The sequence below is a fragment of the Corythoichthys intestinalis genome, chromosome 9 (genome assembly GCF_030265065.1).
Source record: "Corythoichthys intestinalis isolate RoL2023-P3 chromosome 9, ASM3026506v1, whole genome shotgun sequence".
In the NCBI taxonomy this organism is placed as follows: Eukaryota; Metazoa; Chordata; class Actinopteri; order Syngnathiformes; family Syngnathidae; genus Corythoichthys; species Corythoichthys intestinalis.
In genome coordinates, this window is record NC_080403.1 from 41,545,565 (window position 1) to 41,563,947 (window position 18,383).

General features: G+C 39.3%; 1 protein-coding gene across 2 annotated transcripts in view; it reads right to left on the reverse strand.

Annotated features, from left to right (window-relative positions):
- The window catches only part of LOC130921327 (RNA-binding motif, single-stranded-interacting protein 2-like), an 81,658-nt gene extending 66,300 nt beyond the window's left edge, over positions 1–15,358 (reverse strand). Inside the window, exon 1 of one of the 2 annotated variants that reach the window (XM_057845060.1) lies at positions 15,180–15,358. In XM_057845060.1, the coding sequence (XP_057701043.1) occupies positions 15,180–15,251 (72 nt within the window). In that variant the 5' untranslated portion in view covers positions 15,252–15,358. The remainder of the gene's footprint in view (positions 1–15,179) is intronic. The other variant, XM_057845059.1, reaches the window with a different exon arrangement.
- Positions 15,359–18,383: the final 3,025 nt, after the last annotated feature.

Sequence of the window (18,383 nt, forward strand, 5' to 3'; positions counted from 1 at the left end):
TGAAATCAGCCTTAAAGTGTCATGACGAAAGTGCAAATGCTGTACATTACATGCTCCAACTGGTGATTGCGACTTTTAACTCAGGGTAAACTGATGTCTGAAGAGGAACGAATTGGTAAGGTCACATGGCAACACTTAAAAAAGCATTACAATTATTGTATATCTAAGACCTGAATGTAACTAAAAAGAACTGCAGCATTCAAAATAAAAATGCCTCCCCGCCCTCCAATATTATTGTTTTTGGCGAAATACTTACTATATAAATACAATCAGTAACTCACATTCTGAATATCAATAGAGAAATATAGAGCTTTTATATGTGCCTAGACAAATGGCCTAAAGTCTTTGTTTTCTGTGACCAAAAGACCCATAACACCAATTTTTGCATTTCTCAACCCAAATACATTATATGTATGTATAAGTACTTTTATAAATGAGTAAGACTGGCATGCACGACGGGCCATCGGCACTCATGTGTGTGAGATAGGCACAGCATGCATATTAGTGTTGTCAGTTGTTTTGTAAGGCCCTTGTGAACAGGGTTGGTTTTGACAGTGTTTTGACTGTAGTGTGAAAGTGGGAAAATTATCCTTAAAGTTCAGGCAAACCTCAAGTATTCAGGAGGGACTATAGGAACGAGGAGTGTGACAATATATCGAAATGGTGATATATCGTGATACTTTGTATCCCAAATGGTTATCGATATGCTCCTGCCAAGAATCAAAATATCGTTTTAAAGAGGTGTCAATGTCAAAAAATAAATAAATAAAAATGAACCAACAAGTTGCTCCCAAAATCTTCCACCATAATAGTGTCTCAATTAACACTAAGGCTGCATTGACGGTGCTCGACGCCCAATCCATTTAGACTGGGAACGTTCGTTCATTCGAAACCAGAGTGTTCAGTAATTATGTCCGATTTTCAGGGCATTTACAGGTCACTTGCTGTTCATTTTAGGGCATTTACAAGTCATTTCCTGTTGAGTTTGAGTCACTGCCTATTCATTTGGGTGATTCCCAGGTCACTTCCTGTTAACTCAAAATAGACAGGAAGTGACCCATAAAATACCCCAAAGTCAACAGGAAGTGACTGAACATCAACAGGTAAATGACCTTAAATGGCCCAAAATTACCTCATTGCCTGGCATTGGCTGCCACTGACGGCCATAGATGTTCAATCCGTTTGAAGTGGGAGGGATGGCAGCGAATGAACGAATGTTCATTTGCTGCCACCCTCCCAGTTCAAATGGATTGGACGTCTACTAGTGATAAACTCATTCCAATTCACAGCAAAAGCTTGTTTTTCTGTTTATTAGTTGTTTGCAGAATATTCTAGAATGATTTCCTGACCAATGTATCGATAATTGTTGTATCGCCAAATCGTCAGATCATCGTTATCGTGAGCTTTGTATCGCAAATCGTATCGTATCGTGAGGTACCAAGAGGTTCCCACTCCTAATAGGAACATCTGTAAAAGTACATTTGTACATGTTTTCAGTGGCTATCCCTGTATTGTATTTTTTTTTTTTTTGCTTCATATTTTTTAGCAATACTGTAATAATCATAATACCTTTGGTCATTTTGGAGAGCAATTTTCATGCTGATCATTTCTAAAGCCCTTATTAAGATTTATTACCTCTCAGTCACCTGAAAGTTTCTTGTGACTGACAAATACCCTTGACTACTAAAGGACTTTTGTGACACTGCAGGTAAGACATTACCATCAATCATATTAAAGTCTGAGTGCAGGGTGGTTGAAGCAGTATTGGTGCAGGAGAACACAGTTACATGAACTGTGTGTATTTCAGAAGCATACAATCAGAAAGTAACTGCTGGTCTTTTGACGTTATTCAAAGCATCTTTGATGATTAAATGGCTTTTTAACAAAAACCTGCAGCTAATCTAGTACGATTACAACAAATCAGAATAAAAGGTTAACAATACACTTTGATTACATATTCACATTCTATTATGGTAGTAGAGATAGTGTAGCTATTCTGAAGACGAGGGGTGAATTCAGATGGCTCCTGTCACTCATATCCTCTTCCTATATCACATCTTGCTCATTATCTTCCTACGCATACCCATTCACTTGCAGAGTTAATAACCATGCTGGCCTGATGAAACTCGCTTTTGAATTCCCTCAGTGATGTACTGTATATGTAATATGTGAACAAAGACTTTGGTTATTAGTAAATGGGACTGCTGGACGCACTTCACTGGATGAGCGCTATTTACACATTGTGTACTTGTACTGCAGCAAACTGCAGCAAGTCTTCCACAGACTTTTTTTTAGTCTCAGACAGAAATCACAAGACTATTATTTTGAAAAACTTCCACCCTGACACCCGTTTGCAAAACTCTTTTGCAAATCTTTAAAGTAATAATTTAAAAAAAGAAAAATCCTATATTCATTCCCAGATGATAAATTCAACACATTTAAAACATTTTCAGGTCGATGAGCTATAAAGACATACCAGTTAAATCAGGGGTAGAATATAAGGGAAATCAGCCACTGGTCCTCTGGTTCACTGGCCCCACTATCAAAACCACTGGACACAGGTTGACGTGTCAGTTATTGATCCAAATAATCACAAAAAAGCACAATTTGCTTGAATTACATGAATAACATTTTTAGGTAGATTTAATGAAAAATGCAGCAATATGGAGCAAAAACATTATTCTAGTGCAAATAATCCAATTCCATAATAACATAAAGTACAAACAAGAGGCATAGCCTAACTCATGCAGCCAGTGGAGTGCTGTCATCCTACAGAGATTTTGAGTCCGTTGGTCACATGACCAGGGAATTTTCCCGCTAAAATCATGTTTATAAAATTTTATATCTTTGTGTAATGTTGGCGTGTAACTTAGTGACGTGTGGCGTCAGCATTTACCCGTTTTCAACTTTACGGGGTGCACCAACTCGGAACACAAATAACCCAATTAGAAACATGAATAAACCCAAATTAACTCCACAGACCACTTACACATTTTAAAGTTTTCGGGAAACAAACACGCACAAAAAAACAACATTTTGTCTTGGAAGCTCCAGTGAGAGGCGGGCATGCGCGAAGCTTTCCTGTGTTCCCCTTACAATCCCTCTGGAAGTCTTCCCCAGCTCAGCTGTCGTGGCGACAATTTAGAAGTCAAAGAGATGACTAAAGCAATTATGGCTAATGATTTTCAAGATAGATTATAAGTTGTCTGCATATGTTGGTATTGATCTGCATACCTCACAGTAAACCTTGTTTTTTGTCTCATCGTAGCCGAGCCAATTCCAGCGGTCTTTTTTTTTTCCCACTGTGCTTGGCCGGGTGCTGGGGATTTCAGAAACATGTCGTCTAGTAGTATACCATTTGGTGGGTACTGAGATAATGACAATCAATCAGCAGCAGTAATCAGGTTGCGCACGTTCACACTGAAGCGAGCACGCGAATGAGGTGTGTTTGCGCCCCGCGACGAGCAGCTGCTAGCAGCATCGTCTGTAAGGTTGTCTTTGATCGGGATAGTGTAACGTCATCAAAACACGGAGCCACTGGGAATTAATGTGAAATAAGATTTTATTTTTTTTTTTTCTAAATCGCCGCATTATTTTTACTGCACCCACCGGGCCAGTGGTTGGAGCATTCTGGTGGCCCTGTTTTAGAAGTATGTCTGGGCCACCAGGCTTGTCCACCCCTGGTTAAATGGACTTAACGGTACATACAGTAAGAGTCATTGTACACAGCATTTCTTTCAACCAAACAGCATATTGGACTCCTGAGGCAAAAATACCCGAATAGAGTTTGTAACCTATCAAAGTCAAGTGTGAAGGGTAAAAAACCGTCAGCAGCTTTTTTTTTAGATAATTTGATTGTATGTTATTTATTTATGACGTTAATTAATTATGCAATGAACTGGAAGGGAGTTGCTACTTTTAATCTCATTGTGCTATTTATAATGACAAATAGAGTCCATTCTATTCTAAATACATGTAATTTCCTCATTAAAAGAGGAGCAAGGAAAACCACTAAAAGCTTTTTTTTGTTTTGTTTTCGCAAGTGTGACGAGAAGAGCCATCGTCCAATCAGCAGTCCTATTTTTTCTGAAGGTTCCTCCCATGAAACAGGTCTTGATTGGAAGCTTTCCAGATTGATATGTGGGATACATATATTCGGAGCGGATATGTGGAAAAATCAATCTGGCGTGCCAGGTTAGTTTAATGCAGGGGTGCCCAAGTGCTGTCCTCGAGAACCCCTATCCAGACATGGAAAAGAAGCTGGAAAAGGGCTCTCGAGGGCCGGAGTTGGATACCCCTGGTTTGATGCGTACAATCTAGATTGTAAGAAATGAATATCAACTGGTTAAAGTCTGTCATCTATGTGCATTGTCATTTGATTGCAATCACTTTTGTAAATCAAACCTCTCTGCAAAGCAGCAGATTTGAAATCGGGCAATGTGTGATGTTACACCAAGCATTATTATCAGGGGTGCACATAATTTTTTTGCCCAGGTTCTCAGAGGAGGACCTGGAGATGTGACTTGGTCCTCATTGAGCTTGAGAGCCGACCCGCCTAATGCGATAAATTTATGACAAGCTTTACTTAAAGCCAATTAACTTTAATTAATTATATTAACAATTAATGCCTGATTAACATCAACTGGCACAACAAAATTGCCATTACTTTGAAGTGAAATGTAAAGAAATAAACATAAACGCACCAATTCAAAATAAAGGGCATTATGTGGCTCCCACATTAACTCCAAGCCTTTTTAAAAGTGGGATGTCCTCCTCATAAGACCTCATTGAACGTGCATGTTTAGCTTTGTAAAATGCGAGCAAAAACACGTTTGTCAGTGCATGGCGCCGTTTTCATTACCTTTATTCCGCCACTTGTCCAGAGGGCGAGTACGGTGCTGTCTGACATTGATAGTTTGCTTAATTGCCACATGCTCTCTGTTTTTTCGTGCTTTTCAAAGTTTGGATGGCTGAAATTCTTTGACCCTACATAAAATGCGCTGCTCTCATTGGGATTGGGATTCTCACGGCACATTTTGTACCGCATTTCCGTGCGAGCATCATTTACTTCTAGCCACGGTACCTCCTGCAGCCACTTTTCAGCAAAAGTCCTTTTTTCGGTAGCTCCGGTGACGTCTCTGTCGCCTGTCTGTCTTTTGACGGGGGTGGAACTCGGAAGTAATTACTCAGTGTGGCCTGCCTCTTCGACATTTTGAGAAGTTATTTTCTCGTGTCCGCCGCAAATACAGTGGTTAGCCATCGGTACGCAAAAGCGTATGGAACCCGTTGAAGACCAGCGCGTTTGTCTATGTCCAGTACGCATGCGCGCATGCGGACCACTTATGTGCACCCCTGATTATTATACACGTTCTGTACCTTTCCACTTTCTTACACTGACTCGCAATGTCTTAATATTAACACTTGTTCGCCGACACACCCAGTCACCAATGGCCGATCAGGACTAACAGCTTCAATGTCAACATCAAATATTCAAACTTGATCCAATCAGCCACAAATATCTGCAGAGATTAAGGAGGCGGGTGGGGTTAAATGTCATTGCATGTAATTGACTTTCCTATATATAAATTTAGAAATTAATACTTTCCCGGTAAAATGTTGTCTACAAAAGTTGTAAGCAATAAAACAAAAAACAAAAATTAATGAAATTAACAAAAAAATATATTTTTATAATTCTTCAAGGTTATTTTTCAAACAGATCATGTGACTAGCACCTTAGAGACAGTCATTTGCTTTACTTAGCCAAAACCACCAGAGGACAGAGGATGCAAGATGGATATTCGTAATTAGTGCTGCAACGATTAATCGATTAACTCGAGTATTCGATTAGAAAAAAAATATTCGAATTTAGTTTTTTTGCTTCGAGTATTCGTTTAAGTGGCATTTTAATGGTTTATTTTGAAAGTGTTTGCATTTTGTTTTATTGATCAGGGTGGATACACTGCCCAAAGGTCTGCCGCATTTCACATAGCTGAATCGAGCTGGTCCCTGTTAAGACCAACGTAAGCTAAGTTTTTGTTTGAGTGTTGAGTGTTTGAATGTTTTTAATGCATTCGTAATTTAGTTTATAGGTATATTGCCTGAACCATTTGTTAAGAGCATTGTAAAAAAAAAAACATAAAAAAGTTAGCTTTTCATAGCATTTAAGCTAGCAGACTTGTTTTATGCAAGTTAGCCAATTGTTCTTTTGTTGTACGTAGATCCTTATTTTTTTTTCTTTTTTTTTTACCGTTTGAGGCTCAGCTCAGGTATTTAAAATTTTTATGTTCCTTATCCGATTACTCGATTATTCGAACTAACTAGTTCATCGATTAATCGACTACTAAAATAATCGATAGCTGCAGCCCTATTCGTAATACTTTCAAACCACAACTTTCAAAAGCGATAACACTTATTGAGCGAGAACCAAGGATTGAAGATGCGGATCATGAAACGCCGTAGAGCACCGCCAAAATGGTGAGCGGAGTTTCAGTTTGCCTCACGAAAGACGTTCATTGTACAACAGAGCCACCACTAGGCTTACTATATTCAATGGACGACGATATTGGCCAAGTATAGCTGTCATAAGCAGCCTGATTTAGAATCCCCCTCAAAAATGGTGGGAAACAAACAATCAAACAAAACAAAAAAAATACCGCTCATTTTCAACGTATTATTATAAATATTCCTGGCTGGAATATTTAGTCAAAAAGGATGCGGCTTCACAGCACTTCTCCATTAGGTAAGACAGAAAAACGCGTGCACTCACACATGTATGTACGAGCATGGGATAAGGTATTGTCCGAGCATATTTCTTGTTAATTAATATCATTGGTGACACAACGTTTCGGGGTCATCAACATGTTTTGCCCCCCAATGCCACAAAAGTCAAACTCCGCCTATGGCCACAAATGAATGAGAATCTGGCTGTTTGCAGAAGCAAGCAAAAATGACCATCTACTGGTAAAATGGCTTGGAAAGGACATGCTGAGCATTGCCAATGCAAAATGTCTGACAAACCTGATCAAATCTTACTAAAGGGAATGTAATGTAAAATACCGTAATAATGCAAGGGCAGTTACCATTAAACACCATTGTTTGTCTTAACCACTGTATTACAGCAGTTTGCTAAATATATTCATTTCATTATATAGGTATTAGGCATGGTGGGCTAACTTGATCTGAAGAAACAATGTTACGTGCTTCACAGGGCAGAACAATAAAATTACAAGGTATTTTCAAAGTCAGCATTAAATTAAAAATGTCACTCATGCAAAATAAGAGGCGCATAGATTAAAAGGACTTCAGTCGTGACAGGGTGGAGTACATGGCAGAAAGAGGCAGGCAGTAGTAAAGTTACTCAATTAGCCCTTAAAAGTTAAACGTTAAAGGCTCTGCTGTGTCTGCTGAATTTCTTTTTAGTGTAGCATATTCACAGTTTTATGACTGTATCTACTTCCTAGTTGTGTTGTGATTCTGTCGAGTGTCTGTTAGCTCATCTGGACAATTAAGTCACAGTAATAGACATTGACATTTTTTTCCGATGAGCTCACGACAAGATGAGAATGAACGTCTGACTGAAAAGAACATAAACAAGCCATTCGATGAGGCCCTGAGCGAGACCCATGATACCTTGAGAGACGACAGGCTGTCTCCTGTTATTTTTCCTCTCAGGAAGCCTTACATGGAAAAGACCAAATTTAATTTGAGAACATTAATTCTATTTATTCGAAGGAGGAAATGAGGTGCTGAGTCAGGGGAGGAGCCAGCGACTTTCCACACAACCGTAACCAAACACCTTCGAGCTGCAAGGCGCTGTAATCGCCGGCCCTGCACAAAGAGCTTTTCTCACCCCTCTCTGTGTTTATTTTGTGTTCAGACATTTATTTTGTGTAATCGTGCGACTCAGATATGGTAGTATCTGAGCAACAGAAGGAAACTCTAAGGAGCTGGTGGGAGCGGGACAGATTTACACAGTGTCTTGACCTTTTGGTGAACCCTTTCTCCTCTAAGTAGGCTAAAACATTATGGAGATTTTAACAAATCCTCAAATTTTCATTTTTTTGCCCTATTTGATTCCTTTCGATTTCTCGGACAAAGTGGAGGTTTATTAGGATAGCAGATGCCTTTTTATACAGATGCCTTTTTATACATGTCTCCTTTTATTCTCAGTGCATGTTCTCACCAGCCTGCGTGGGTTTTCTCCGCGTACCCCAGTTTCCTCCCACATGCATGCTAAACACTCCATACTGTAGGTGTGATTTTTGGTGTGCAAGGTTTTTTCTCTATGTGTGCCCTGCAATTGGCATGCAACAGTTCAATGTTCCATAGTCAGCTGGAATAGGCCCGAGTACCCTATGTACCCTTGTGAAGATAAGCAGCATAGATTAATAAATGAATGAATGAAATATTGCACCTTCATGATGCAGGTTCTGAAGAATTCTTTGGGCAAACAATTCAGGAAATAATTCAAAATGGTTTAATAATATCTAAATGACTAATGATAATAATAATAATGATAAGAAGAAAAATAATTCATAAGGTTTTGCAGACTGATTATTTTAATTATAATTTTCACTGAATATTGCAGAATATTCACACAATATTAATTTTAGGCTATAGAGCCCAACACTTTACTTATCTGCGTTAATACCCTCCTGCATCACATTGCCTACGACACAACTCAACACTGTATTTTTTGCATCTTACATTTTTGTATGTACAGTACACGGTCTCTCACATTTCTGTGTTGAATGTGGAAGAAAAAAGCTTTTGCAAAAAGTTATGTGTCACATCACATCGAATATACAGTAAGGGCCTGTTGTATTTTAATGCCCACCCTATTGTTGGGCCCATGTCAAAGTAGTAATCACACTAACACGGGCTACCATCATAACACCAACATCAGCCACAACAACATGAATTCAAAGTGAGAAACACTGTGAAACGTGAATCTTATGGCATCAACATATCAAATTCCATACTATTACTTTGGAACTAGTTGTACGCTTTTTCAATTGTTATATTCCAAAAACACAAATGCATACCGTACTGTACACATATTGAATGTGACCTGAGGATGAAGCACTTTCAGCCCCTTTTACACAAAGATTACACAATGCTATCTTCAAAGTAAGTCCGCATAACAGCACGTTGGTTGTTTACCCAGACTCTTATCTTTGCTGACGAATTGCGGCCCCTTTTTATGAAGTGTTTTCCATAAAAGCACGTGCGTCAAGAGCATCTGTGTTTTGAAAAATCCGCACTGTTTTCTTTACCCCGTTTCTGATCTGCCGTCCAAATCTAGCTGCGAGTAATAAAAGTTTCGAAACAAGTAAAGTAAATCTTGATTACTGAAATGCAGCATTGATATCTGTCAAGTAATCTATTGATTGTTCAACTGTGTTCTAATAAGCTCTTGATCACTGATTTTGTTATTCAGTGATACTAGCACACTTTCACAATGGCTGAGTTCACACTGCTAATTAATTCAATTTTTGTGCATAATTGTGACATTTATCATTTTTTTTCCATTCTATGAGAACGGTACATTGCCAACTTTTTCAAATCAGTCCCAAGACTCCAGCATGCGTGGATATAAATGGGATATCTGTCCGATTCGAGTGCAGTGCGTAAATTTATGTTGCATTTATCGGATCAATACATGATCAAAAGTTCGGAAAAACAGCCGTGAAAAGCAACGGAGGACAAAAAGCATCACAATAGTTCATAAAAAAAGGTGATACTGCAGAACCCTGTGTTCCAGGAGCGGCCACCTCCGTAGCATCTGTACTGAGTCCTACACACAGAACCATATTTACTGCATTATCATTAACACACTGCACCACTTAACGTCATGTATTGTGTGCAAGCATGTCACTTCTCGGATGCATTCAGTTCACAATAAAAGTTGAATTTGTTCTGGGAATGTGTATGACTACATTAAAAGATTTGATTTAACACAAAAAAATGAATTGAGTATCATGCCCTAGAATGTGAACCTAGCCCATGTACACACTGGAGGAAATTATGATTTGTTTTGCCCATACATACTTGTATGTAACTGATTTTCTCATGGCAGCTAAAGAATACATAAGATTTTTATTCATTTCAGGCCAAAACACTTTCTTCTTTAATACTTGATTTCAAATGTTTCCGGTGTGTCTGATCTTCAGACCTCTGCATCAAGGATTTACTCCAATCATTAAAGCCCAACTCCAATACACAATCTTACAACTTATGAGGTGTCACATCTAGCTGTACAAGTCTTCAGCAAAGGTGCAAACAAATTATATTTGACATCCTAAAATTTTGGATAAATTATTTTTGAGAGAAGCCCATCACATCTTGACCTCAGTACACCTAAGCAATTGTGGCAGCCACTCATCAAAGTAACACTATAATAAAAAAGTTTGCACTATTTCTCATTAATTCTTCTGCCTATTAGAGTAAGGCAATCAATCACTGTGATCGGTTAATTCAAACATATAACATATAATGTTTTTTTAAAATACTTGTCTTCTTGGCTTCCACAGCATCGACTAAAAATGCTCAAATCATTGGTACGAATAGACAGGAGATACAAAAGTAGAGTCAGTGTTATCAACTTGCAGAATTGGTCATTATATTCAGCGGCACTTCAAACCATGGACAATTTTTCCAAATTAGCAAGGAAAAAGACAACCCAAGAGGAATACATTCACATTGGCAATCACAGAATTGACTGAGCGAATGTTGTCAAAGACAGCCTCATGGGAAAAGGCTTTCATTTGTCACCCGAAGGTATCACTGTCACCAAGTATCACTGAAATGTCCTCTGCAGTATGCTGCTTAAGAGGTTGAGTTTCTTTTTTCATGATTGTAATGCTGCGTGCATTTAACTTGTGCTTGTTATAGGGAAAAGCCATCATTCTCTTTACTGTGGTGACTTGAAAGCAATCATCTCCCAACAGATGCGTTTAACATAGCTTCAAACTTGTGACGTCAGCTAGAACAGACATCTTCAGTGCATGTGGATCCCTTTGAGGCTGTTGTGGATTCAGACAGGAGTCTGACAGCAGCCTTGACCCATTGACAGGGATAGAGATTAAGAGTGTGACAATATCTCGATACAGCGATATATCGCGATATTTTGCAACCCGTTCGATTATTGATATGCTCCCGCCAAGTATTGATACTTTTATTTGACATATTACCCGAGGAAGCTCCAAGTGGGTTGAAATAAATAAAAAAGCTCAGTGAGAACGGTGGAGGAAAAAGTGAGAAAAATATTGCTACAAATCACATATGTGGACACACTTTAGATTTTACACCAATAAGAAAGGAAGTAAAGTGAACAAAGACTTTACTGTATGCAAGAATTGTCTAAAAAATAATAAGGTTCACTGGCAGCTGGTGACGAAGTGGACACTGGATTTCTTCACTGCTTCGCTTTCATCACTTGAGGTAAGAAAGTTTTTCAATGGAATTGATTTTTTAATTTACATGTATTATTTTAATGACATTTGGTGTTGAATGATATAAAATAAACCAGGACCCTAAACTGGATGAAAATGAATATCGAACAAGCCTACATGAATTTACTGATTTATTTGAAATTATTTGAGAACCACTTTCAATCTAGTTTACTACACAAACTGTTATTGCTGCCATTTTGATACAATAAGCAATACAAATGGTTTGAATAGCTTCCAAGATATATAAGGGGATGTGCATAATAATTAATGTAGCCTACATATTAAAAATAGGTCATAATTGCATTTTTAATTTCTATATATTCAATTCTTATTTTAATTCACTCAATACTTCCAACACACACACACACACACACACACACACACAAAGGATTTCAACTCAAAAGCTTTTAAGTAGCTAATATTTTTTTGTTTTATTTTGTTGGTTACAAGGTGAGGAAGAATGTGACTGACTGATTCCGATATCTCACATGCTGAAGCAGATGGTGGAAGTGCTCAAACCAATGCTTTTGGCAACAAAGGTCATATACGAAGAAAAGTCCCACCAATTTTATCATTGCGCCACTCCAAGCTCAACTGCTGACTGACACCTACAGCACTGTATTTTTTTTTTTTTTTTTTGAAGATTTAAAACTTTAAAGAAATTAAGTGTGTCATTCATCATGATCTCTCCGAGCGATATCAGTGGTTGTGTTTTTTTCCCTCTATATGTGCAGGTACACAATTTGCAGTAGATTTATATTTTACAGCAACGTTGCACAGAAAATGTGTCACTGTCTAGTAAATGACTTAAACAGTATTTTTTCTATTTTGAAATCTTTTTAAAAAATTTTCAACAGTTGTATCGTAGAATATCATGTATCAAATTTCTGACCAATATATCGATAATCGCTGTATCATGATATCGTGAGATAATCGTTATCGTGAGCCTTGTATCATGAATCGTATCTTATCGTGAGGTGCCCTGAGGTTCCCACTCCTAATAGTGACAGACATCCAATCCATTTGAACTGGTGTCAAACTAATATAAAATCACAGCAAGACGATGAAAATAGGCACATGATTGGACTAGGGCTTTCAAAATTATCGCGTTAACGGGCGGTAATTAATTTTTTAAATTAATCACGTTAAAATATTTAAAGCAATTAACGCATGCGCGGAACGACCCACTAGAGCATTGCCGCGAACAGACTACAATGGCGCCATTTGTATATATTGAGAGCTAAGGGCAGAGACAAGCAAGTGGAGAGGACACAGGAGCTACCGGCACCCGCCAAGGGGGCCGCTGTTATTTTCAATGTGACCAGCATTGTCAGATTGATCAGTGAGGAAGAAAGTGGTCGAGCGAGAGAGGGAGCGAGAGAGTAGAGACAGTGCGCAGTTAGCGCAGGCTCAAGTGCTGCGTCCCCCACATGCTTTTGTTTTGTTAATAAAAGTACCCACAAAAAGCCATCCAACGCCTCTAGGTGTTTAATTCCTCAGGAGGAAATCGGACGAACCAAGCCAACCGACGACAACGAGCCAACATGAATCGCCAGTCCATAGCACCGCCAATTATCAAGAAGGGCGAATTGGTAACGCAGGCATTTATTGGAGCTGCGCTATTTAATGGAATAAGCGGTGGCATCTTTTCCACAACTGTTGTAACTATTGTGGTAAGCGACATGGGGAAGATTAACTGGAGATGATATTTTTCTTAACACCATGTATTGTACTCAACACAGAGAAGATATACCATTTGCAGCAACCACTGTGACTCATGGTTGCTTAAATTCCCATCGTGGATTTGGGCATTTAAGAACATTTAAGTCGATACAGTATTATTTGGTGAAAGCACAACAAAAATAATATTCCTATCGCTCAAAAATAAAATGATGTTCACAAAAAGAAAAGCGCTCAATGCAAAGAGATCTCGCATTTCCAATCAAAATAGCTATGCAAAATAATACTCTATTCAAACATTAAGTTTAGCTCAACAAATACACTAGATGGCAATATTTAGTCACAATATACAAACTATCAAAATTACTATAACTCGTACTCATATTTATCTTTTAAGAATTACAAGTCTTTCTATCCGTGGATCCCTTTCACAGAAAGAATGTTAATGTTAATGCCGTCTTGTGGATTTATTGTTATAATCAACAATACAGTACTTATGTACAGTATGTTGAATGTATATATCCGTCTTGTCTTATCTTTCCATTCCAACAATAATTTACAGAAAAATATGGCATATTTTAGAGATGGTTTGAATTGCGATTAATTAATTTATAAGCTGTGATTAACTCGATTAAAAATTTTAATCATTTGACAGCCCTAGATTGGACGTTTATCATTGTCAATGGCAATCATTATGAATACCCACACAAAAAACATGATATGGGCAAAAGATCAATTTGAGCAATAAGACCTGAATTTGAAACTAAATCTGCTCACTAGAGTTTTTAAAAAAAATTAAGTGCACATTTTCAATTCAGTTCAAAAGTTAATAGGCAAGATTACAGGTAAGAGACTTTGTTGACTCAAGTTATTTGGCAAGAAATGTCACCTTTGTTCATTGGGTTTGATTACAAAGCAGCTATTTTTAAACAAATGACAATGAGCATCTGAAAATAATATACTTTGATCATTTAAAGAAAGTAGAGTTGTTAACAAGTTTCACAATCATTACAAATATGAGGTCAGGTACAAGTATATAATGAGAGTGTCCGTGTCGTGTGTAGAATTTAACCAAAACAATTGAAAGCTAATACCCAAGCAGACATAAATGTTGACTTGACATGAACCAGGTGTTGGCGTTTATCAAAAGCAAAACACAATGTTACTATACATTGTAAATGTTACTTAAAAGTTCAACAAGAGTGTACATGCGCGCATACGTGTATTACACTTTGAGGGTAAAATTCCCGTAAATTAGTACAATAAAAGACAGGATGTGAGCAGCTTTGCATCAGCAGCTTCAAATAAGTGGAAATGATTCAAAGAATCCACAAGAATGAATCAAAACGAAACAGGTCGGGTTTCAATTACGTCTCAATTCTTAAGTCGAGGCTGCTGCTGAATGTTTTTAAAGAGTAGGCGTCTTCACATTGGTTTCGAAATGTCACAATGTAAACAGTATCCACAGGATTCACAATTCTGGGAATAAAGCAGTCACCGTAGGCTTTTTTTTCCAAGGGGTGGGGCATATTCCACTTCCACAAGGGACACATACAAAAAACTAACTTTGCCAACTTAGCCGGTTTCTAACATTCGATGAAAGTAGGTGAAAAGGGAAGTTTTTTTTTTCTTTTTTTGAGAACGTGTCTTCTCCAATTCGTGCTTGTACCCCCACCTTTACGCACACATCCAGCCACGGCGTCCGCACACAAGTTGCTCAGCGCTTTTCCCCCACGAGAGTCCGTAAAAGCCTCGTCTACATCCCGCCCGTGTTTCTCTCCCGCGCGAGCCCCACACTGAGCTTGTGACGGCCGGTGTCGCAACTAAGCGCCACCCCGCGACCGACCGGGTTGGTTCTAGCCGTGTCCGGACGGCTTTGGAAGCTGTCCGTAATTAGCAAAAGTATAAAAGTTAAATTCAAGTGGCTTCTCAAGGACACTGCAGCCCACTGTCACCAGCCTCTCCGTGGCGACGCGCGCGTGCGGGTGTGTTGCCCCGCGAGGTAAAGTCGAGTCAAAATGGTGGAAAAGCGTGAGAGACTTTTACCTTTTTGTTGTTTCTGCTGTTAAAGCCACTGTATGGGTTGATTCCTGCCCTTGGCGGGACGGAGAGCAGCATTTTTCTCGGCGCTATGTCCGGAGCGGCGAGCACTGCCCAGGCTGCCAGCTGACGTCAGCAGCTGGGGAAGTGAGTGCCTGGAGTCCCGCTGCTTGACTGCGAGTGGTGCTGCTGCTACGGGACGCGGCCGGAGGAGGGCAGGCGGAGGCGGTGACGGTGACGGCTGAGCTCGGGAAGAGGAGGGCAGTACTGCTCCCAGGGGTCTCCTTTGCACGGCTCCAGGTGGTCCTCAGCGGCTCAAGGTGGGATTACTTAGAATTGGGTCCGCTCACATTGCATATTTTGCGGGGGGATTGCCGAAGAATGACTTATGATGGGGAAAAAAAAAAACATTCAAGGCTGCAGTGTTTCTTAAGCACTATTGCATATAGGGAGATCATCAGGTTTGCTAAGGTGAAATTCTTCAATTTCCCTTTCCTATTTACCGTATTTTTCGAACTATAAGTCGCACCAGTCCAAAAATGCACAATGAAAAAAACAAAAAAAAAACATACAAGTCGCACCGGCAAGGGCGTAGGTTTGGTCTAAATCGGACATGTCCAAAGTGCGGCCCGGGGGCCAAATGCGGCCCGTGGTCAAATTTCATCCGACCCCCAGCCTGTGTCATAAAATCAATAACGTCTGGCCCGCACACAGACCTAATAAATTGGTCAGCAGTACTGCTACCAGCATATGAAGTAGCTTACACACTAAATGCTGCTCCTTTACCCACTAAAAGACAGCAGCACTCTAAGCAAAATTACCCCGCGTGACCCTTTAATCCCAATTTTCTAAAATGGCGACAATCAACAACAACAACAAAAAAAAAGTTGACTGTGAGGGCCAACGCTTCAAGGATAGGTGGATATTGGACTATTTCTTCACTAAAATACGCAAAAACTGTGTCTGCCTCATTTGCAAAGAGACAGTCGCTGTTTTTAAAGAGTTCGATGTGAGGCGATATTAGTAAACAAGACAAGCTGACATGTACGGCAAGATTACAGGGAAGATACATAGCGAGAAACTGAAGCAACTTAAAGCTAGTTTAATTTTACTGCAGCAGTATTTCGCAAGAGCCCAAGAGATGAAAGAGAACGCCACAAAGGCTAGTTGCAAGATTTTGTGGAAATTATTAATTAAAAAAAAAAAAAATAAAGCCAATGAGACACATAGAATGGCTTGCTAAAATTTGCATAAATATATTGTTCTACGTAAAGGATGTCAGCCAAGGTCGGCCCCTCACATTTTTACTACACCGATTCTGGCCCCCTTTGCAAAAAGTTTGGACACCCCTGGTCTAAATATTGGTAGGGACGATATAACAGCATAACCTGCATGTACACTTTTTGCTGGGGACGGGACATTAGTAAGACCAAACATATTTGGTGAATGTGGGTCAGGGTTACATTTCTCACCAATATGAACCTAAGTAATTGATAGGCTAAATGATTAATGCAAAATAAATCTGTATTGACCTATACTAACTTTCACACTGCAAATTTATAACGTCTTACTCTGATACTTTTTGTTAAATTTAGTCAAATAATTTTCTCCATCTGTTTTGAGTGTTAAAGGCTAGTTAACAGATTAATGTGTCAGATTCTTCCACTTACTTTAAGTAAATATTACTATTTGTTCGTATTTGTTCGAGTCCATACATCTAAAAGTTGGTCATTTTTCACCTAAATCAAGAAATAGTCTTTCAAATAATGTTTTGAACAATTTTCTTGAATTAAGAACATTTCTGACGAACAAGTTTTTCTTTTAAGATTAAATATACAAACTTTTTCCTTGAAATAGGTCTGTTAAGCTTATTTTCAGCTAGCTGTTTTCTTATTTCAAGAAATCTCTGTGAGTAAAATCGACTTGAAGCGCTGCAGCAGTAGTGAAATTAGTGGAGTGTTCCCCACCTCCACAACATTGACGTATTTTTTACATTACTTACAATGGCTGCTGCTGGCAGAAAAAAACTTCTAATATCCCTCGTCTTTGAAGGGGGCGGTGAAAGCGGCATGTTGTATTTCTGTCGGGCCGTGTATGTGTGTGTGTGTGTGTGTGTGTGGGGGGGGGGGTCAATTCATTAGCCAATCAAACGTGCGTTTTAGGGGAAAAATGGACTGCCACATTCAGCGGGTGAAAAGGGGTCAGTGTAAGTCTGAACATTATAAAAGTACTGTAATTCACATAATAATGGTAGGATAATTTCTATTCTTACAACATATAGGAAGCAGGGGTCGCGTTAACTGAATATTTTCCGTCGTTGACCGGTTTTTAAAACGGTGACGGAAAAAAACTGAAGTCCGTCCGTCATTTTGACAGGTTGCAATTCATACCCCAGACCACAGGCTAGCGAGCGAGCATATTAATTAGCTATTGTCTCTCTTAATGCATGACGTCATTGGCTATTCTGTCAGAATATTGTAGCGTCACCGGGGTCTGGCGGCAGCACCGTGATTGACACATCAACGCGAGGTTCTTATTGGCGCACCCGGTGTGTCAGCGCGTCATCCAATTGGTGGACTAGATTGCCGCCTGTGTATAGACAAGTTTCCGAGGTACTTCCGGTTTACTTCCTTATGTCTTCCTTCCCCTTCCGTTTCCGCCTGTTTACCATTGAAGTCAATGGCGGTGGAATCGAAGTTGGAAGGTCTTTATACAAGATCCCGGGAATGTTATTTTGATGTAGGCGGGTGGAGAACCAAGCCAAGGCCTCCATGCTTCGTACCATGTCGATTTCCAAACCATGGGTGCTCGTACTCGTCATACAGGAGGGAGGGAAGGAGATGTACAAAACTGAGAGCTCCTGCAGTCATGCCCCCGCTGTTATGGAAGGTAATGTGCTCTAAAAATACGAAACCTAAAATCTGGCGCATGAAACGACTTGTTGCCTTTGCTATTGATATTACGATGATGATTGTAATTACGAAGTTTAATCATTTTTACAACAACTAGCTTCTGCTACTGCTGCTAGCCGCCTGTTGCTAATCGTGTTTGAATGCACCGCATAAATCCAAGTGTTGCAAGTTTTTATTCGTTTGTTTACAGCTGGGAAACGCTGTTATAAAAAGGAAGACAACTTGGCTTGTACGTTGATGGACATATATCGAACATATATCGTTTGCGTTCCACAATGATGATGACACCTCGACGCCC